Source organism: Megascapheus bottae, chromosome 3 (assembly GCF_031878675.1).
Source record: "Megascapheus bottae isolate mThoBot1 chromosome 3, mThoBot2.hap1, whole genome shotgun sequence".
Classification (NCBI taxonomy): Eukaryota; Metazoa; Chordata; class Mammalia; order Rodentia; family Geomyidae; genus Megascapheus; species Megascapheus bottae.
Genome location: NC_143511.1, coordinates 62220380 through 62243229, shown reverse-complemented (window position 1 = coordinate 62243229; position 22850 = coordinate 62220380). Strand labels below are relative to the sequence as shown.

Here is a 22850-nt window from a genome sequence, read left to right as displayed (position 1 = left end):
ACTTCCGGGTCGTCCTTCCTGCGCGCTGGCGGCACTGTGAGCGAGGGAACGACGGCTCTGGCTAAGCGGAAATCAGGTCGACCAAGAAAGACCCTAGGAAGGGATCTGACTTGTGGGTAGGTGCTCATCTCACCCTCACCTCCGGGCTTCGGCCCAGGCCCTGGGGAGAGGTGGGGCCCGCGCGGGAGGCGGACCCTCGCGCTCTTCTAGTTGAGAACCCACCCATCCATACCTTACCCCGCATTGCTGTTTAGCTCACCTACAGGTGATCGTTCTAGTGATCTGTTCCCATTGGCCCGTTGGAATCAGTTTACAGGTACTGCGTGGGATCGCCGCCTACCCTCCTGCCTTTGGTGAGCACCGCATAGCCATGTCCGTGGTCATCTGAAGTTTCACCCTCTGGCCCTTTACATTCTTCCCACTTAGTCGTACCCATGTCACTTAAATGGCACCATCTAACGGATGGTTTAATCCATAAATTCAAGGGAGGAATCATTCAAGGAGATCCCATTTCAAACACCGAACCACAATCGGAGTGTGCTGCCTTCACATTTGTGCTCTTTCTCTTCCTCTGATACGGCTAGTCTGTTACTAACATTTTAGGAATGTGTACTCACTGTTTTACTTTATGGTGCTGTGTATGAGTGTGTTCTCCGTAATTCCCAATCAGCATGGTTAGTATAGAGTCCCCTCCTCCCCATGTGTAAACTGCTGTAACAGGGTACTACATAGATGAAGTGGTGAATTGGCAAGGGTTGTCATGTCTCTTGCGTTGCTCATTGTTGATGGCAATTTATCTGCACCCTCTTCTGGATCCTCTCTGTCTGTTACCACTCCTTGCAGAATACTGCTGTCCACTACAGGCTACCTCCTTTGAGCTTGTCTTTGGGAGACAAATAACCAATGGTGACAGGAAATAACCGTTTACTATGTCTTCTCAGAGTGAGCCTTTCCATCCCCTTTTCCTCCTTACTTTGCTTACTTTTGTCTTCACAGTTTCCATCTCTCAGATTTTCTTGATTTGTTTGCCTCTCCCCACTGAAATTTAAACTATGAAGCTCTGTGTATGAGTGTCGGTTGTGGGACTTGGAACCTGGGCCTGGGCACCGTCCCTGAGCTGTTCAGCTAAAGGCTACCACCCTATCCCTGAGCCTGGGCATTGTTCCTTCAGCTCTTCAGCTGAAGGTGGTATACCGGCCTACCCCTTGAGCCACAGAGCCGCTTTCGGTTTTCTATTGGCTAATTGGAGATAGGAGTCTCACATTCTGTGTTCCTGGGCTGGCTTTGAAATGCAATTCTCAGATCCCAGTCTCTTGGGTAGCTAAGATTACAGACATGAGCTATGGGGCCTGACAAACTCTATGAAATTTAGTCATTGTGTAGTACAGTGGTTTGAATAGTTAGATAAGTGCTAAAATTGAAGAAGCAAGTGAATGATTGGATAGCCTATGCTGCTTGGCCCATGCTGATCTGCATTGTTACTTACCTCATGCTTAATTAAAAAAGTAACCATAGACTTAGACATTACTGTTTCTCCTTTGCTTTTGTCTCAGGAGGCACTGGGCTGAACAGAAACTGTCCAAAGGAGCACCAAACCAGATGCCTTCTTCTACCTCATCAGATCAAGATGACCCGGACACCTGTATACTAAAATTTTTTGACCTGGATTTAAAGGATACAAGTCTTACTAGTCCCACCAGTAATCTCAGAGCAGAGTTAGATGGCAATACAAAGAAGAAATACTCATTTGCAAAGAAAAAGGTAAATTGCTATGGATATTTTCATGACCTAGAAATCTAGAACTAGCTTATCCAGGTTGTCCCCAGCTTACTGTATGGTATAGTCAGGAGTCCTTAGTGATCCCTCACCTATAGAGACCCCTGTGATAGGTGAAAATCTTCGAAGTAGCAGCATTACATAGTTGCCCTCACTATACTACTGTTCATTTATTGCTACTTTGAAGATTTTCACCTACTGAGAGGGTCTCTGGAACGTAACTCCTGTGGATAGGTGAGGGATAACTATTTACATATATATATATTTTTTTTTTCTTGCCAGTCCTGGGCTTGGGCTCAGGACCTGAGCACTGTCCTTGGACTTTCTCAAGGCTAGAGCTCTACCACTTGAGCCTCAGCACCACTCTGGCTTTTTTCTATGTATGTGGTACCGAGGAATCAAACCCGGGCCTTCGTGCATACTAGGCAAGCACTCTACCACTAGGCCAAACTCCTGGCCCCTACATATATTTTTTAAAAAACTCAATACAGTGAAGCGCAATAAGTGAACCACTATAGTAAGGGATGACTGCATATTAATTTAGTACCCGGCAAAGGAGAACAAAAGAAAATGTGTGGCCCAGGAACAGTTATAGTGCAGTAATTGTGCAAGGTAGATTACAGAGGTATTGAATTTCTTTCCCTCCCCCTCCAGGGTTAAGGGAGGAATGCCAGGAATCCAGGACACATAATCTGAAAGGGAACTGTTAGGCAGCAGGGCAGCTGTCATTTAGCCAGGCTACCGAACCCTAGGCTGTTACTGATCCCTGCTGACTGTTGAGATAAGATTTCTGAGCTGGTCTAGCTGGCTGGGTTCTATTGCTTTGGAGAAGGACAAAGCATCCCAGAATGCTGCAGGCTTGCTCACTACCGCTTTGATTAGGCTGTAATGGATGTAGTTATGCTGCTGTTCTTCTGTGGTATTGGTTCCCCCCTTTTTGTTTTTGAGAAACCATTGATCGAAACTCTATCATTATAATAAGTAATCAAAATTCATCCCTGTTACTGGCAAGGTAATTTTGATTACTTGATAGAGAAACATCTACCAGGTTTAATTAATGTTATCTCCTTTTCTCTTTGCCTGTCTTAAAGGATTCATCACAAGACAGGCTAAAGAATGTCCTCTAATCTGAGAATCCCGGTTTGAAGCCAGCCTGGGCCAGAAAAGTCCCTAGGGGAATCATCTCCAATTAACTACTCAAAAACCAGGAGTGGCGCTGTGGCTCCAAGTGGTGGAGCACTAGCCTGATTTGCTCAAGCCTAGTGCTTAGGTTCTGAATTGAAACCTCATGACAGGCCCTCTCCCCTAAAACAAAGTCCTATAATGTAATCTGAGGCTACTCCACCCTATTGATTCAATCCTAGACAGTCCAAATCTATCCGGCACAGGTTGAGGAAGGTCCAGAGTGGTGCTCTTCATCTGATGTACTTATGAAATATGTACTTAAGAATATAGAAGTCTTGTCGGGTGTAGTGGCTCACAGCTGTAATCCTAGCTACTCTGGAGGCTGAGATCTGAGGGTCAAGGTTCAAAGCCAGCCCGGGCACTAAAGTCTGAGATTCTTTTTTTATCCCCCATATATATTGTATTGTAATTAATAGAAGGATTACATTATATTCACCAGATAGAAGGTGCATTACTTCACAAATTTCTCTTGTCTTGGTCTCCATTTCCATCCCCCCTCATCTTGTTTTCTCCCTTTCCCTACCCTATTTCAAATAAACAAACATATACATAATATATCAGATAACAAGGTAAGATACTGTAACAATATGAGATAACTAAGGGACAGCAAAAGAGATGAGAGATAACATAGTACTTTAAGGACAACAATCACTCATTATATGGCTTTTGTTTCTATATCCTGGAGGTCCTTTCACTTAGCGTCATCCTATATGGCCTTATGTATTTAGGTTTTGCTCTGCTGTAAATCTCTGCTAGGAAAGCCCAAGGTTTCTAAGTCTGTGAGACTCTTATCTCCAACTAACCACCTGGAAACTGGAAGTGGAGCTGTAGGGCAGTAGCCTTGAGCAGAAGAGCTCAGGGACAGGGTCCAGGCCCAGAGGTCAAGTCCCACGATCAAAAAAATAAAGAATACAGAAGTCTGGAATTCACTTAAAATTATTTCATAACATATGTATACATAATGTACATAAAATATATGTATTACCCTCTCCCAGGCAGGATGCATTATTCTTTGCAAGGCTAAATGTAATATATCCTAGTTAACTCCTATTTGCACCAGAAAGCACCATAAAACCAAATGATAGCTAGGAAAAGTATTTAGTAGCTTTGATCTAACAAAAGATCAAAAGTAATCAAATTTATCCCTGTTACTGGCAAGGTAATTTTGATTACTTGATAGAGAAATGCCTACCGGTTTTAATTAATGTTATCTCCTTTTCTCTTTGCCTATCTCCAAGGATCATTGAAGCATTCAAACTTAATTACTAATCAGAGACATGCAGATAAAAAATTGGGTAACATCTGTTTGCTGAGGATACGTACATGCTTTCTTGGTGAAAACATAAAGTGGTACAGTTATGCTTCTACATGTCTGTTCTGATTAGATAGATTCTTAAAGAAGAAAGGAAGCCGGTCACAGCAGCTCACGCCTGTAATCCTTTTTTTTTTTTTTGCCAGTCCTGGGCTTGAGCTCAGGGCCTGAGCACTGTCCTTGGACTTTCTCAAGGCTAGAGCTTTACCACTTAAGCCTCAGCACCACTTCCAGCTTTTTTTTTCTAGTATGTGGTACCAGGGAATCGAACCCGGGTCTTAGTGCATGCTAGGCAAGCACTCTACCGCTAGGCCAAACTCCCAGCCCTCATGCCTGTAATCCTAGCTGAGGCTCTGGAGGCTGAGATCTGAGAATGAAGGTTCAAAGCCAGCCCCAAGCACAAAAGGACCTGAGATTCTATAATCTCCAATTAACCTAGAAAATGGGAAGTGGGGCTTGGCTCAGGGTAGGATTATTATTACACATTAATTTCCAAGAAAAACATCAGAACATTTTCACATATTTTAACTTTTTTTTTTACTGTACTTTAAAGTATTATTCAGATTTTGTCATATCAGCAAATTCTACTCAGTTCTTTTACTCTGTAATATAAATGGTTCTTCATATAGTTTAAGTTCCTTGCTATTTCTTGGTAAGTTTACACTATAGTTTATCATTTTGTTTTTAGAAATAAATGATAGTATGATAGTACTAATATTTGCCTGAAATTCAGATCCTTCCCTTAAACTTCCTAGGAAAGAGAAAGCTGGGTGTGCTGGCTCACACCTGTAATCCTAGTCACTCAGGAGGCTGAGATCTGAGGATCAAGTTTCAAAGCCAACCCAGGCATTAGAGAATGTGAGACTCCAATTAACCACTAGAAAATGGGAAATAGTGCTGTGGCTCCAGGGGTAGAGTGGTGTCCTTGAGCTGAAGAGCTCAGAGACAGCATCCAGGCCCAGAGTTCAAACTCCACGACCAACAACAACAACAACAAAAAACAAGACAAAACCATACTATTGACATTCTTTAAATCTGTTAAATACTTTTCTAAAGGGGCTGGGAGCATAGCCTAGTAATAGAATGCTTGCCTCTCATGCACAAAGCCCTTGGTTTGACTCCTCAGTATCACATACACAGAAAAAAAAAAGCTGGAAGTGGTGTTGTGGCTCAAAGAGTAGAATGCTAGCCTTGAGAAAGCTCAAGTACAGTGCCCAGGCCCTGAGCTCACGTTCCAGGACTGGCCAAAAAAAAACAAAAAACAAAAAAAAAACTTATCCAAGAAAAAGTGTAATCTTATTGGTAGTATATTTTACTACCTATTTCATTTTACTCTTAGCAGATTTCTAAATATATTCTAGAAAATAAGATTTTTTTTTTCTGGGTGTAGGTGGCTCATGCTTATATTCCTAGCTACTTAGGAGGCTGAGATCTGAGGATCGAGGTTCATAGCTAGCCTGGGCAAGAAAGTCCTGAGGCTTTTATCTCCAATTAACCACCTAAAATCTGGAAGTGGTGCTGTGGCCCAAAGTGGTAGAGCACTAGTTTTGAGCTGAAGAGTTCAGGGACATTGCCCAGGCCCAGAGTTCAAATACCATGACTGACAAAAAAACTCAAGAAATAAGAAGATTTTATAGGTAAGATATACAGGTACTGAACAATTATTATGTAATATGTAAACAGTGACAAGTATTAATGGGCAAAAATTAAAATGTAAGGAGATTTCAGTTTGTTCCCTTATGTGGAATGATCAGGAAAAGGCCTTATCAGTAACATTTGAAAAAGTGCCTGAGTGAGCAAAGCAAGCCACACATATTTGGAGGAAGGGCATGTAAGACAAAGGCCATGGGGCAGAAGCCTTCATGTTGTCTTTGAGCTAAAGGCAAGAATAGCAAGGTAGCAACTCAAGTGGGAAAAGTATAAGAAGCCATATTTCCTGGGGAATTGGAGGCCACTGTACGGATTTTGCTAGAGGATAGTAACACTGCCTTAGGGGACCCTTGAGCAGAGGAATGACAGGTTTTAAAAGAATCACCTTGGCTGAATAGATAATAAATTATGGGTTAAGTAAAGTATGGAAAGAGAGAGTATGTATTATAATAGTTTAGGGAACACATGGTGGCTTGGATCAGCAGAAGGGTATCCAAGAGAGTTGTTGAGAAGTGATGGATTCTGGGCTATATACATACATACACACACACACACACACACACACACACATATATATATATATATATATATATATATATATTTTTTTTTTTTTTTTTTTTTTTTTTTGCCAGTCCTGGGCTTGGGCTCAGGGCCTGAGCACTGTCCTTGGACTTTCTCAAGGCTAGCACTCTACCACTTGAGCCTCAGCACCACTTCTGGCTTTTTGCTATGTATGTGGTACTAAGGAATTGAACGCGGGTCTTTGTGCATGCTAGACAAGCACTCTACCACTAGGCCAAACTCTCGGCCCCATCTGGCTATATTTTAGAAGTAGAACTGATAGATTGGATAGAAGATATGGGAGTAAAAGGGGGAAAACATGTGCTAGATACTTATGGTTTTCTCCTGCCTATAATACTAACTTCTCAGGAGGCTGTTGCTATCTGAGGATCATGGTTCAAAGCCACCTCCAGTCTGTGAGACTCTTACCTGCCAAAAGCCAGCAGTAGATTTGTGGATTAAGTGGTAGAGCTTCAACGTGCTCTAGGGTGAACATGCAAAAGACCAGGGTAAGATGCCATGTCTTACCACTCCAGTTTAATGTGTGGGCTTTTGGAAGCAATGAAAGCGTGTGTGTATGTGTGTGTCAATGTGACTTCGACTTTATATCCTGCAAAGAAAATTATAATTCTATTAACTCTGACATCCATAATATGAACCCCCTGGTTATAGTTTTTTTTTTTTAAATAGCCTTCTCCAAAGCTCACTAATCTGAGAACTGTTACTTTCTCAGAAAACTCTCACACAATAATAAGACTTAGAAAAGGATAACAGAACTCCCAATAGAAAGAGATAACAGAAAGGATCTCATCAAATCTTCCAATGGCCATAAATCTAAAATACTTAGCTGTGATAGTATTTGCAATGTCATTTCAGGCCTTTGCCCTTTTTGTCAAAACCAAACAAGTTCCAGCCCCTTCTTTGGAATGTGAGGAAAGCCAGTGGGAGTGCTGTCAGCATCTATTCACAGACCAGACCAGCATCCACAGACATGTGGCAACACAGCATGCTGATGAAATTTATCTCCGGACTGTTGCTAATTTAAAGCAACTGACTGCCAGTTTGAGTGCCTCAAAGAGCCTTGTGTCTGCAGACCAAAAGAAATCTCCAGAAGAGTCCTTCACTCCCAGCCATGAAGTGTCTGCATGGCTCCCTGACATCAGCTGCTTTAGCACTGATGAACTGATGAGGTGAGATTTTCATTCTGTTTTGGTTTGATTTAAAAAATGTTCCCCGTGGGCCGGGAGTTTGGCCTAGTGGTTAAAGTGCTTGCCTAGCGTGCACGAAGACCCGGGTTTGATTCCTCGGTGCCACATACATAGAAAAAAGCCGAAAGTGGTGCTGAGGCTCAAATGGTAGAGCTCTAGCCTTGAGAAAGTCCAAGGACAGTGCTCAGGCCCTGAGCTAAAGCCCAGGACTGGCAAAAAAAAAAAAAAAAAAAAAAAAAAAAGTTTCCAGCCATAATGAGTTACTACAACCCACCTTTTAAAATGGCTAAAATGAGAAAAGCCATCTTCTGCAAAAGTGGGTGGCAACGTGGGACAACTGGACTAGTCTCCTCTTGCTGATGGAACAGGAATAGTGCGGCCACTCTGGAAGAATGCTTGGCAGGCTCTTTTTAAAGTTATATATCTTCCTTGTGACCTATTCCTGGGCTCATAATCAAGAGAAATAAAAGTGTGTCCACAAAAATGTTTTGAACAGGGATATGCATAGCTACTTAATTCATTTAAAAAAAATCTGCCAATAGTTGCAGATGTCTCAAGCAGGAGAATGAATGAAAACACGTGGAACACCACACAGGAATAGTGATGCACTGCTGCTGTTCTGTTCATTTCATAGACTTGAAGGCAAACCTAATGTATGCTGATATAATGATTGCTTCTAGTAAAAAGTTTGACTGGAGGGGGCCGGGAGTTTGGCCTAGTGGTAGAGTGCTTGCCTAGCATGCACGAAGACCCAGGTTCGAGTCCTTGGTACCACATACTTAGAAAAAGCCAGAAGTGGTGCTGAGGCTCAAGTGGTAGAGCTCTAGCCTTGAGAAAAATCCAAGGACAGTGCTCAAGCCTGAGCTTAAGACCAGGACTGGCAAAAAAAAAAAAAAAAAAAAAAGTTTGACTGGAAATGTATGGAAAGGTTTGTAGGTGGGGTTGTTTTTTGGTTTTAAAGGTCAGCATTTTAAGCTTGCTAGGCAGGCATTCTACCACTTGAGCCATGCTTGCGGCCCCTTTGCTGTGGTGATTTTTGATACAAAGTCTTAATGTTGCAAGACTCAGATTTTCAGCTTTTGTATGAAATGGCGTTAACATTACTAATTTCTTGGTTATGACTTAAATGAGGAGCACAGAGTAGACTTGCCTTTTGTAAAGTAGGATATTCAGTGTAGACACTGACTAGTAGTTACTTTTCCTTTCAGAGTTTCTATCTTTTCCTCCCTCCCAAACTATCATGGTATAGTTTTGAGTTGGGCTCCCCTCCCCACTCTGCCCCTACACAGTGATGCACATGCTCTTGTCCTCTGATTCTCTATTTGTAGTGGCGAGGGCAGTGAGGAAGGGGAAGTGCTACTTTATTACTGCTACCGGGACCTGGAGGAGCCCCATCGGATCTGTGCCTGGCAGACAGCTCTGTGCCAGCGGCTGTACCTCACCGGCAAGGTAACCCTTCTCCACATGCCCCCAGCATTGGGCTGGTCTTGTCTTCCAGCCTTGGAATACAGAGCCAGTGTTCATTGGGAAGTCTTGCTGACACTCAATAGTGTTAAACAGCTATCAACATGTTACATAAAAACATAAAATATAAGAATACCTAGCCATGTGCTGGTGGCTCACACCTGTAATCCTAGCTACTCAGGAGGCTGAGATCTGAAGATCGTAGTTCAAAGCCGGTGGGGATAGGAAAGCCTGTGAGACTTTATCTCCAATTACCCACCAGAAAACCAGAAGTGGAACTGTGGCTCAGGGTGGTAGAGCACCAGCCTTGAGCACAAGTTCACCCATATCCTGAATTCAAGCCCCATGACTGACCAAAAAAAAAGGACCTAATGGCAAATATCAGGGATCTACTAACTTTGTTTTTCCAATAGAGCCAGACAAGAGACATTTCAGAGTTTTTAAAATTGAAGGCAGCCCTAGATGATATGTGAAAGTGGATATGGCTATGTTCTCATAAAGCAACATGTAAAGGCAGGGGCATTATGCTGTCCTCTGGACAGGGAAGTGTTATGTGAGTTCCCAAGGCCTTTTATAGATTGCTTTTAGGTGTCACTCGAAGTTGCTTCTTAGTTTTCCTAGTACCTGCCAGGGTCTTTTTGCTGTCCCTCTAGAATGCCCTGTTTCTTCCACTCTCTCATGTGGCTTAGGTCTCATCTCAGATCTCTGCTCCACTGTAATCTCCTGAGAACTGAACTCTGAAGTTGTTCTCATCCATTACCCAGTTTTGCTATTCAAAGAGTGCATGAGTGACTGGAGAAAGTACAGTCCATCTCCCTCAAAGAATATAAGTTTCATGAATCCAAGAACTTGGTCTTAATAAGGATAGAGAGATTGTGTCCTCAGTGCCAGCAAGGCTTAGCATATAGCAGGTACTCTGCCAATGTTTGCAGAATGTTGAATAAAGGAGTGAATACATGCTCATAAGATGTAAAGATGGGGTGTTATATGTCAAAACGTTAATGATGGCTGGAAGCTGATGGCTCATGCCTGTAATCCTTACTACTTAGAAGACTGAGACTGGAGGATTAGGGTTCAAAGCCAGCCCAGACCAAAAAGACTTTGAGAGTCCTCCGCTTAATCAGCAGAAAGCTAGACTGGAGGTATAGCTCAAGTGGTGGAATAGTAGCTTAGCAAGTAAGCCAAGTAAATGAGAGATTTAGTTCCAACTCCAGTATTGCACACACCTCCGTGTTAATAATGGTCATCTCTACATGATAGGAATCTTTTTACTTTTGTAAAATCTTCTGTTTGGTTCTATATGTATATGTCTGTATGTCATTAATTTTCAAAATTTAAGTCAAAAGAACTGGGCTCCCTCTGAAATACCTGGCGCTTGTGACTGTACTGTCTTAATCTTTTTCTGTGTGTGTCTCAGTTTTAGTTTTTGGACTGGTGACCTGGTTGATCAGTACTGTTTTCTAACAAGTAGTGATTCCATTTACCTTATGACTTCATCAGCAGGTCCTGCCATTTCCACCTCTAGACTATCTCTTGACTCCGTTCACTTTTCTTCTAGTTTTACCATCTGAGACCAGTCCTTACTCTTTCACTTAGCCATGCAGTCATTCCCAAACTACTCTCTAGTCCTCCTGAGCCATCACATATCCCTTTTTGACACAAGAGCAGGGATGATCTCAGATGGTAAATGAAGTCACATTGCTCTCTACTTAATGTCATCAGTCCTTGTTTTTTGTTTTTTTTTTTTTTCCTGGAAAACTCTGTACTCCACTTTTTCTCAGAGACCATTCTGGACCATCAGTCTAAATTTATTTTCCCTAGAATAATCATTCATGGCATCTCATAGTCATTCTCATAGTACTTGTCCATTGGTAATTTAGATCTTAGTATTTGTGACCTCCTTTAGTCTTAAGCTCTAGAAGGAAAAAATTCTATAATTTTTTTCAACCACTATACCCAGTTCCTGGCACAATTTCTGACACACAGTTAAACACATCAATAATTATTGGTGGAGTGAATCCGTATCACTATCTCTCTCCAGATCTTTCACATCTTGAAAGATAGGTACTTTCATAAAATATGAAATCAATTTCTGGGTTTAGAGGTAGAATTTCTTATCCCAGGTGGCGACCTTAGTTTTATAGCAGTGAGTGGCCTTGTCCACAAGGTGGTAGCATCTCCCCAAACTGCAGGTTCAAATTCCCAGGCTTTAAGACTGCTATGTGGACAGTTTAGAGAAATTTTTTTGCTGCTCGATTTGGCTGAATATTGGTGCTAAAGTAAGGAAAGACGAGAACCTTAAAATTTTAGAATTTAAAAGTGTTTGTCTTTTACTACTGGTACATCTTTATCTTCGAGACATTTTCAAGAAATTTGAGGTGATAGATCAGGGACTTTCGGAAGGACACATAAGATAGAGAGTCCCAAAGGTCTGGTTTTACAAAGCCAATACATTCTACATCTTCATCCCATTAGGGAAGTTACTTGATTTCCATCTGGTTTTGTATTTCAGATATTTCCCACTAAGGAAGTTGTCTTGATTTCTCTGAGCCTCTGTTTTTTGTTGTTGTTGTTTTGTTTTTTGGGTTTTTTTGTTTTTTGATTCCAAATCTGTGACCCAATAGGGAAGTTACTTTGTTCCTCTGAGCCTCTCTTTCCTTCTCTGGATAAAAGGGGATTACAGTTTCTAAATTTCTAAATTATGACATAATTTACCTAATTCATAGCAGGTATTCAATCAGTGCTGGTTGCTATTTATCTCATATTTAGATAAGAAGCATTTCTTACCAAGGAGCTGCTAAAATTTTGTGTTGAAAAATCCTAGCGATTCCAAATGCCGTAGGTGAGTTTAGAGTTGGTTCTACTCTAATTAGGTAGTGAGTGGATGTGCTTGCCATTTATTTAGGGTCTGAGATTAAAATAAAATAGGAAAGAATCTGCTACCCTACCCCAAAATAGTGCCATGGCATTGTGCACTCCTCACACTGTCTCTGCTCAGACTGTTCTGGGGTAGATTTCCTGACTTTTAGAGTGGTTAAACTTAGTTTTCCCGTGCAGTATCCTGTTAAGTTGGGTGGGTTCAGGGGGCTGTGCCTGTAGAGACTGCATGTGCTTTCTGCTTTCCTCTCCGTGCCCAGGATAGGCTTCCCTAAACTGCAACACATTTTCTCAAGAAGTCGATTGTAATCTGGAATCTTTACTATGGAACTCTGGAGACTACTACCAGTGATGTCTTGAGAATTGGATTAAATGAAGCAACAACTCAAGTAACATTCCTGGACCCCAATAGAGGCAGCCACTGAAAACTTTGAAATTCTGATGCACTGGTATATAAATAATAGTAACAATGTTAGACCTTGCATTAAATCACTTCTTCCCAAAGAGTATCATGATACCACATAGCTGCATTCTCTAGCACTTTTCTCTAGTTCCTTTGAAAGCAACATATCTTTAAACTCAGCTAAAGGTTTTGCAATACTAGAACAAGTAACTTTTCAGGGCCCCCAGAGAATGCCCTTCCACCTTGTGGAAGGTGCTCTACACTACAACAGGCTTTGATGTCTCCTTGCCAGTAAAGTATTTCAAAGGGAAGCCAGGGACTTCCAGATGTGCATTTACACAACAGACCCATTGTGCGGTAGGCGCTATTTTATTTTATTTTGGGAGAGAGGGACATGGGGCTTGAACTCTGACCTGGACACTGTCCCTGAGCTCTTCAGCTCAAGGCTACTGCCCTACCCTTGAACTATAGCCTCACTTCTCTTTTTCTAGTGATTAATTGGAGATAAGAGTCTCACGGCATTTTCTAGTGATAATTGGAGATAAGAGTCTCAGGGCCTTGTATTGCCTAGGCTGGCTTTGAACCATGATCCTCAGATCTTAGCCTTCTGAGTAGTTAAGATTACAGGTGTGAACCACCACTCTGGTCTGTAGACGCTATTTCAGGTACTTGAGATACATTAGTGAGCAAAACAAGCACACATTATTCCTAAAACTTGGATTCCAGTGAGTGGGCTTGCAGGGGTTGCTTCCCCTCCAGAGGGGCTACATCCATGCCCTGTCTTGAGTGTGCTGTGCTTTAGCACTGAGTAATATCTTTGGCAGTTTTTATTTCTTAAAATCTTGGGCTGGGAATGTGGCTTGGTGGTAGAGTGCTTATGTAGCATGCATGAGCCTTGGATTTGATTGATTCCCCAGTACCACATAAACAGAAAAGTCCAGAAGAGGCACTGTGGCTCAGGTGGTAGAGTGCTAGTCTTGAGTAAAAGAAGCTCCGGACAGTGCCTAGGCCCTGAGTTCAGACCCCAGGACTGGCAAAATATAAAAATTTAAGGGCTGGGAGTTTGGCCTAATGATAGAGTGCTTGCCTAGCATGCACGAAGACCTGGGTTCCATTCCTCATTACCACATATATAGAAAAAAGCCAGGAGTGGTGCTGAGGCTCAAGTGGTAGAGCTCTAGCCTTGAGAAAAGCCCAAGGACAGAGCTCAAGCCCTGAGCAGAAGCCCAAGATTGGCAAAAAAATATATATATTTAAATCTAGTTTTGCTGTTCTTTTATCCTCTTTTTATTAAAGTAAAAAATGAAGTTCAGAGAGCCAGAGAAGTTCTATGGGCCGTACAACAAGTAAGCACAGAACAAATTTTCATCCTAGATCTACTGGTCTCTGGAAGACTTTAATACCTGGTTTAGGCTAACCTTTGGCTATTGGACTTTGCCAAAGTTCTACTCAAATTTCCATGCTTAGCACACATAAACTGAATCTTTCCTCTGAACTTTGAGCTGTGTCACTTACAGAAACACATTTTGCTATACTTGGTGGCAAAAGTTAAACCTTTATGAACCTTTTTGTTCTAGCTTTCAAAGACACATTCTGTTTCTCACCTCTTGCATCTCAGGTTCGAATTGCTACTGAAGGAATCAATGGGACAGTCGGTGGAAGTAAACTGGCTACCAGACTCTACATGGAAGTCATGCTTTCTTGCCCAATATTTAAGGATTATCTGTGTAAAGATGATTTTAAGGTAAGAGAAATGAAAAGTAGAAAGGAAGATACTCTTAGGGGAGGAATACAAAGGTGCAGTGCTTCTGTGCCTCTGATCATATAAAATAATATTTATCAAAATGAACTCCAAGAAGTGGAAACAAATACAGAAACAACAAAAAGAAAGAAACTTTTTTTTTTTTTTTTGGCCAGTCCTGGGCTTGAGCTCAGGGCCTAAGCACTGTCCTTGGACTTTCTCAAGGCTAGAGCTCTACCACTTGAGCCTCAGCACCACTTCCGGCTTTTTGCTATGTATGTGGTACCGAGGAATTGAACCCGGGTCTTCGTGCATGCTAGGCAAGTACTTGAACCACTAGGCCAAACTCCCGGCCCCAAGAAAGAAACTCTTAAGAGCTGTCTGCTTCTCCCTTAGCGGACCTTGTTGAGAGGAGGTCAGTGTGGAGAAACACAGTGCCCTTGTCCCCTTTGGATCACCAGATAGTGCAGTCAAAAGATCATGCTGGCTTGCTGTCCTTCCATTGAGTCCCCATGTTACAATGGGTCAGCTGTGCCCTTTCTGGGCCTTCTCAGACCCCAAAGATGTCACAGTTACACAACCTAGGATGTACACTTGGACAAGTTTGTTCATTTGAGAGACGGTTTCACCAGATAGTCATGTTGTACTGTTTTTAGAAAAGCTGGAATTGAAAGATTAACACTTTGTCTCGCATGGGGGTATGTGGCTTTCACAGTGAGATGCTGTGTCTGGGTGACTGTTCTGTCACTGTCAGTGATGAGGTGATGGCAAATGCCTTTGTAGTGTTCATGCTGGTGGCATAAAGAAAAGAAAAGTCACTGCTCCAGGACAATACTGTAACTTAGCGGTGCTTAGTTAAATGCTCGTAGCCCTAGAAACCTAATATTCCTACACATGGAAGATATGTAGTAAAGATTTATTACATGTTGAATTTATCTGGAACATTCTGAGCTCTAACTCTACCCTATTAAACTTTACTAATTTTTCCCCTTAGTTTGAGGTTTTTTTTTTTTTTTTTTTTTAAGACTTCGGCTATCATTACAAAACAGAGCATAACTTATATTTGGCACTTCTTCTGTACTTGGCTACGGGCTTGGAAGACTATATATCCTGATTTGTTTCTCATTGGCTAGACCAGCAGAGGCGGCGCTCACTGTTTCCCAGGATTGCGTGTGGGTGTATTTGAAGAGCTCGTGCCCATGGGGCTCAGCCCCAGTCAGATCTCCTACAAGAAGTCCGGTATGCTTGTTTTCAGAAAGGTTGCGCTTTTTGTCATGGGGCAAATCTCAATAGATGGATAAAAAAAAGTTGTCATGAAAATCCTGTTTTTAGGATAGTGTCGGGGTGGCTAACATTTTAGTTCATCCAGTGCTTAACTGGGTGCTTCTCTATGGTGCTATGGTAATTGAGGATTTGCCCTTAGCATGATCTGATTCTTCCTGGTGATGGTTTGGTAAGAAGCTGTTGGCTCTTTCCAAAGACAGCAAGTTGGGAAGAGTGTGATTATTATGTGTGAGCGGTTGTCAGCAGAAGAGAACACATAGGCCTTTTAGCACAAGGAGCAAATGGCTTTCAATAGCAAAGCAGTTTGTAATGCTCTAGAATGTTCTTCCCCCTCTTCTCTGGTGGCTACTTTTGGTGGTTGAAAAACATTTGTTTGATGAGATTTTGGTTTCATCTTACTTTTTATCATGAAAATGCCCAACTGTTAGAAAGAAGAAAAAACAATGAAGTCACCCTGCTTATCACTCTGCTTCAGCTGTCACTCAACGGTCAACATTCTACACTGTCCCCTTCTCTCATTTCAGTAGAATCCCAGTTCCATATAATTTCATTTGTAAATACTTCAGTAGGTATCTCTGGAAGATAAATTTTTTGATAAAGTTTTTTTAAAAAAGTGAACTATTATGTCTAAAATGTTTTAGCAGTAAATCTTTAATATTTTCAGGTATCAGTTACTTCCTGATTGTATCATCATTTCTTAAGTTTTCATTGGGATTTGAATGAGACACGTTATGATTCATTTATGTTACTAAGTCTATAAACATATTTACCTGCATTGTCTTCCCTTTTTGTTTTTGTTTTTGTTTTTTTGCCAGTCCTGGGGCTTGAACCTTCAGCCTGGGCACTGTCCTTGAACACTTTTTGCTCAAGGCTTGTGCTCTAACCACTTGAAAAAAAGCCTCTTCCGGCTTATTCTGAATATAGGGTACCAAGGAATTGAACTCAGGGCTTTGTACATGCTGGGCAAGCACTCTACCACTAAGCTATGCTCTTGGCCCTTCAAAAACTTTAGTTTTTGAAGAAGCTGGAGCATTTGACCTGTGGAGTGTCTCATAGTTTGGATGGATAATGCTAATTGCATCCCTATGGGCTATTTCCCTGTTCCTTGTATTTCCTGCAAATTAGTAGATTTAGAATTGTGCTGTCTAGTAGAAATATATGAAGTATACAGTTTTATATTTTCTGGTAGCCACATGTAAAGAAGCTGAATTTAAATTGCATATTTTTCTTTTTTCATACTTTTCTTAAGATGTAATATATCCAAAATATAATTTCAACATGTAATTAATATAAAATCACTAGTGAAATACTTTTCTTTTTTTGTGCCCAGTCCTTACAATCTTATGTCACTTTTTTTTTTTTTTCCTTTCTAGTCCCAAGGACTGCACTCATGGTCTGAGCACTGTCCTTGGGCTTTTCTAAAGGCTAGTATTCTACCACTTGAGCCACAGCACCACTTTGGCTTTTCTATGTATGTGGTACTGAGGAATTGAACTTGGGTCTTCGTACATGCTAGGCAAGCACTCTACTACTAGGCTCATCTCCCAGCCCATTATGTCATTTTTATTTATTTATTTATTTTTTGCCAGTCCTGGGCTTGAGCTCAGGGCCTGAGCACTGTCCTTGGACTTTCTCAAGGCTAGAGCTCTACCACCTGAGCCTCAGCCCCACTTCCAGCTTTTTTCTATGTATGTGGTACCGAGGAATTGAATCCTGGTCTTCATGCATGCAAGGCAAGCACTTTAACCACTAGGCCAAACTCCCGGCCCCCCATTATGTCATTTTTATAAGACATATCTCAAACCATATTTCAAATGCTTGTTAGCTGTAGGTGACTAATGGCTGGCATATCAGCTAGCACAGGGCCAAAGACTAGATCAGACTCTAGTTCTTATTTTTTAAGGTTTTCTTTTCCTTTATTCTCTTTCCCCGTAAGGCTATTTCATAGGTTGTATTAAGTTCTTTATCAGAAAGAGCCAAGGACTACCAAGAATACTCTTAATAATGTTTGTTTTTTAATATGTAAATATTTAAAAGGCCAAGAGTTAAATGGAGGGAAAAGGAAGATACACATACCAGGGTAAAAGCAGCCCATGTGTGAGGAGACCAGAATGAAATAGGCTGCCTCTGCATGTGTCCCTCCTGCAGAGGCAGTCTGACAATAGTAGCTTTTCTTGGTTTTCGGACACTGCTCAAGTGCTTGGGATAGAGTGGCTTCCAGGTAGGGCTATGCTTCTTTCTCATGAACCACAGCCAACTGAACATCAAAACAGGACATCATTTGCCTCCCTGTGGGGAGTACATTTCCACATCTCATAGATTTTTGAGTGTCCCAGTATTTTAGTATCTGTGAAGTTATATGACATTGACTAACATCACGCTGAGCCTGGTTACATTCTCCCTGTAATCCTAGCTTGCACAGGTAGACGTGCAGACAGCTTGGCTTGCTCTGGAGCCTCTTTTCTCTGTAGGCTAGAGACTGTTATCAGGTGGCTGGCTCTTTGGGTGCTGTACAGTTTTATCATGAGTGGAGGGTAGCTACCCTTAGCTGTGGTTGCCCCCCACCCCTCTCCTCCAATGCTAAGTTCACCAAAACCTTCTCAATTTATGTGATGTTTGGACTCCCAAAGACTGGGGAATGTTTCTAACCTGGAGAGTCAGAAGGCAAAGGGCTCCATTAGACTGAGGCTCTTAATTTGTATGCTTCATCTCCCTTTTCTCACATCTAGTGTTTTTACCTTTTCTATTTCTTTCTTTCTTTCTTTTTTTTTTTTTTTTGCCAGTCCTGGGCTTGGGCTCAGGGCCTGAGCACTGTCCTTGGTCTTTCTCAAGGCTAGAGCTCTACCTCTTGAGCCTCAGCACCACTTCCGGCTTTTTTTCTATGTATGTGGTACCGAGGAATCGAACCCGGGTCTTTGTGCATGTTAGGCAAGCACTTTAACCACTAGGCCAAACTCCCGGCCCTTCTATTTCTTTCTTATGTCCTTCTTGTTGCTTGTGTCTCAAATCCTATCTTTTTTTCCTAACTTATACTCACAGACTTAGACACAGTGCTTTTACTCTTATTTAAAAAGAAAACATACTCCAACTTTATTCTACCACTGATGCTCTCTGCTACCTGTCAGAATTCTTCTTTCAAACTTGGTCTCCACCTTCATATAGAACAGTTTCAAGTCTAATCAAATATGTATATGCTGAAGCTTCCCAGGAGAGTGACATGAAATGGTGGCCTGCCAATGACCATCCAGTAACTGAGTCAGCAAACCTAAATGATCCCAACTGTCTACGTTTTAATAGTTATCCTACCAAATATGAAGATGTAAAATGTCTTACTGATAAGGTCTTTGAGGTCCTCAAGTTGGGATCATTAAATTATTTTTATCCAATTATCATATATCATTTAGTAGACAGTTGTCATGATCAGAAGAAGTTACCATGGAAAAAAACAAGTCAGGTTAGGCTGGTTGTGCTTAGGTTTTATTTGTTTTCTTGTTTTGTCTTAATGTCATGTTTTTGATTTGGTTTTAGGCATCCATTTATCACCAGGTGAATTTCATAAAGAAGTAGAGAAGTTTTTATCTCAGGCAAATCAAGAACAAGGTGATACTATCTTACTAGATTGCAGAAACTTCTATGAAAGCAAAATAGTAAGTAAGAACCAGAATTAGGTTCAGTGAAATGGTGGGTTTCCCTCCTCCCGTAACAGCCCATTTCTCCAGGGGAGCCTTTGACCACACAGAGATGTCCTTCCAGTTCTACAGCTTCAGAGAAAACCCCAGCCTTGAGCTCAGGGTCTGCTAACAAAGTTGAAGGAAATGTAAATTAACAGCATCTTGGCATAGAATATATTTTTTCCCCCCATTAGTCTCCCCTTGATGAGTGACCTTGTGAGGTTTGTTTTGGGGAGCCCCTCCAGTTTCCCTGGAGGAGTTTGTAGGAGGGTGACTCGCAGCCCACAGGCCCTGCTTCTAATTCCAGAGTAGAGAAAAGCAGCTAGTGAAGTTCTTTGCCAAGGTGGGAGTTGTCCCGTGGACATAACTTGTTCTCCCTAGGTATGTTTTCCTGGTAACTTTCCTTCCATTGCTTCTCTGTTGTAGGGAAGATTTCAGGGCTGCTTAGCCCCAGACATCAGGAAATTCAGTTACTTCCCCAGCTACGTTGACAAAAACCTAGAACTTTTCAGAGAGAAGAAGGTGCTGATGTACTGCACGGGGGGCATCCGTTGTGAACGCGGTTCAGCCTACCTCAAAGCCAAGGTGAGCCACTTCCCTGCCTGCCTGTGTGCAGGTCCCCAGCCCTTTCCTTCATCCCTGGCTCATCCCCAGCCAGCCAGGGAATTTCTTTTTCCCTTGTATGATTCAGATGACAAAGTTATAAACCCGAGGCTCATAAATCCCAAGAAGAGAAATGCTCTTAAGAGCCCTGAAGACTCATCAAGTACAAAAGAGAAAGCTTAGTGGAACAGTTTTCCTTTCTTAATCCTTTTGCTTGATCCCAAGAGCAGATTCATAACATTACATGTCTCAACACATGGCTTCCTGTATTTAGGTGGTAGCAAAAATAGTTGAGTCTCAGGGTCTTAGAGGGTGAAGATCTCACTGCTGTCATCATTCCCACCCCCCAGCCCCCAAGCAAGCCAGATCTCGCCAGTTGGTTCCTTGACCCTTTCATTTTCAAGCCCTCTGTGTCCCAGGGGGACCAGGAGCCCCTGGCTGGTGGCAGAGGAAGAGAATCATTCGCGTAGGCACTTGCTGCCACTCTGTGGAGCTTCTTCTAGGTTTCTGCTTATTTCTTCAGATTTCCTGATGTTTTTCCACACCCAGGGAGTGTGTAAGGAAGTGTTCCAGCTCAAGGGCGGCATCCACAAGTACCTGGAAGAGTTTCCCAATGGTTTTTACAAAGGGAAGCTGTTTGTTTTTGATGAGCGCTATGCCCTCTCCTACAACAGTGCTGTGGTGTCAGGTAGGTCATCCTGGTCCAGAGCCCATGCCAGAGGCAGGCACAGTTCCTGAGGGAAACAGGTGCACCCCAGCAGTGGAGCAGACAGCAATAGGAGCCCGGGCTATACCACATATGGACCGGCAAGCCTTTCAAATTGAGCGTGAGCTCACCTCCCCTGTGTGCCCGCCATGAGCTGGACACTGGGGGAAACCTGGGCCTTAACCTGGAGTCAGTATATAGAGTTCAGAGGATCTGTGGATTTCCATGGAAAAGTAGGTAACACTTTCAGTGACAGTGTAGGCAGTAGACTGGTTGTATTAGGTGGACCTGGGACTTTGTAGTAGAATTTGCAGTACTTTCATTGGACATTTCAGTTGCTATGAATATCAAAATAGGCAGAATATTGCTGCACAACACAAGTAGTTTTTAGGCTCCCCAGTAAGTCTTATTATTTAACATTTTAATATTGCATTTCTTACTATATCATAGATTTTGAAAAATGTTTTAACAAAAGCCTGTGTATTTTATTCACTTACAATCATTTTTCTTTTCTTTTTTTGTTAGTCGTGGAGCTTGAACTCTGTGCCTGTGCACTGTCCCTCAGTTCTTCAGCTCAAGGCTAGTGTTCTATCCCTTGAGCCACAGCACCACTTCCACTTACCATCATTTTGCTAAGATATGGTCCCTGGAGTTCACCAGGCTGCCATGTCAGTCCCATGGCGCAAGTGGTCTCCGTGGGTTGTGAACACACTCACTGTCTACATGTGAGTGAGGAATGGGCATAGCCGAGGCCAGGCGCAGGGTGGCCACAGTGTGACAAGCACAGGCTGCCTGGATGTGGCTGAAGTGTTGGGCCTGCACTAAGGCGCCGTTCCAGGCACAGGCAGGCCATTAAGGGAGAGAAACTCATTTAGAAAGTTGACTTCTGTCCCTAGTTTGGAATGGGAAAGGTCACAGACAACCCTAGTGGTTGCTATAGCATCTAGAACTGCTGTGAATAGGGACTGAGGTAATGATAAAGTCAGAGTATATGCTGGTGCGTGCATGTATGTGTATGGGATTGAGAGAGACAGACAGATGACAAATGAATAACCAGGGCTTTTCTTTTTGCTCTAGAATGCTCATACTGTGGGGCCCAGTGGGACCAGTATAAACTCTGCTCCACTCCTCAATGCCGCCAGCTTGTTTTGACCTGCGCTGCCTGTCAAGGACAAGGATTCACAGCCTGTTGTGTCATGTGTCAAGACAAAGGGAACAGGCAGGCTTCAGGCCTCCTCCAGGATAGCTTTAAAGAAGAGTGTGAGTGCACAGCCCGGCGGCCACGCGTCCCGAGGGAGCTCTCACAGCCTGTTCCACTCCCTATGAACCCAGAAGTTGGGGGTCCTTTGCTCGTATGAGTGTTTCTGAGCATTCCCAAACCTTCACAGAGTAGTTGGAGCCTGTTAGGAGAGTGTCAAGGCAGCAGAAACAAACTAGAAACTTGGCACTGGTCAGTGCCACCAAGGCAAAATGGTCGCCATGTTAGTCACATATACTTTATAAGAGGACAGGGACAGGAAGTCAAGTGTCGGCCACTTAACCTGAACCATTCTGGTACAGACATGCCAGCACCCAGAGAAAAGGTGAGCTATATGGGACCCCAAAGCTATAGAGAAATGGAGCCTTGTGCCCGGCAGCAGGACTGCGTATGGCCATGGTAGCAAAAGTGAGAGCTCCGTGGCAGTGGGAGGGGGCTCCTAGGCCATCACTTCCTTCATCTGCTGTCTTCCCCTGCCTTGGGTTTTTTGTTTTTGTTTTTTTTCCGATCACCAATCTGTAAATGGGTATTTAGCCCACCTCCTACGTTTGGAAATTTAGTGGAGCTTACTGTCCCCTCAGTCCCTTTACATATGATGATGTGTGACACCATTGAGGAGCTGCAGTAGTTACTGTCTGGCCCTTTACAGAACAGTTCATCATCCCTGTCATTTGGTACCTGACAGGACAGACATGCTTCTCATCAGCCGCCCACAGCTATCTGCCTGTATTGATAATTTTGTATGGCCTGCAAATGATGTTATAAATATCCCAATGGTCTTGGCAAAGAGAAGATTCCTTACCTCCACTTAGGGAGAGACTCAGATAAGCTTGAGAGCACTGGCATTTGAGCTAGTGTTTAGATCAGCATCTGGAATATAAGATTTTTTTTTTGCCAGTCCTGGGGCTTGAACTCGGGGCCTGGCAAAGCTCTCTCAAAGGTAGCACTCTACTACTTGAACCACAGCACCACTTCGAGCTTTTTCTGTGTATATGGTACCAAGGAAGTGAACCCAGGGCTTCGTGAATGCTGAGCATGCACTCTACACTAGGCCACGCTCCCAGCCCAAGACTCTTGTTTAACAAGACGCTTTCTTAGTAAGATCATTGAGCATTAGTGACTGCCCAGTCTTTCTGGTCAGCATGCCAGGC

General features: G+C 42.6%; 1 protein-coding gene across 2 annotated transcripts; it reads left to right on the top strand.

Annotated features, from left to right (window-relative positions):
- The first annotated feature begins 8 nt into the window (after positions 1–8).
- Tstd2 (thiosulfate sulfurtransferase like domain containing 2) lies at positions 9–22847 on the top strand. Of its 2 annotated transcripts, XM_090330289.1 has the most exons (11): positions 9–116; positions 255–353; positions 1554–1761; positions 7361–7674; positions 9021–9141; positions 14055–14180; positions 15311–15416; positions 18990–19108; positions 19559–19717; positions 20285–20423; positions 21519–22847. In XM_090330289.1, exons 3-11 carry the CDS (start codon positions 1600–1602, stop codon positions 21797–21799), a joined length of 1527 nt encoding a protein of 508 aa, XP_090186415.1. In that variant the 5' UTR covers positions 9–116; positions 255–353; positions 1554–1599; the 3' UTR covers positions 21800–22847. The 2 variants fall into 2 exon arrangements, with proteins under 2 accessions (XP_090186415.1, XP_090186416.1); XM_090330290.1 differs by lacking the exon at positions 255–353.
- Positions 22848–22850: the final 3 nt, after the last annotated feature.

Coding starts and splice junctions, on each gene's coding strand:
- Tstd2 (XM_090330290.1), top strand. CDS start 1,600: ATGCCTTCTTCTACCTCATCAGATCAAGATGACCCGGACACCTGTATA. Junction 14,181..15,310: donor TGTGTAAAGATGATTTTAAG/GTAAGAGAAATG, acceptor CTCATTGGCTAG/ACCAGCAGAGGCGGCGCTCA. Junction 19,109..19,558: donor ACTTCTATGAAAGCAAAATA/GTAAGTAAGAAC, acceptor TCTCTGTTGTAG/GGAAGATTTCAGGGCTGCTT.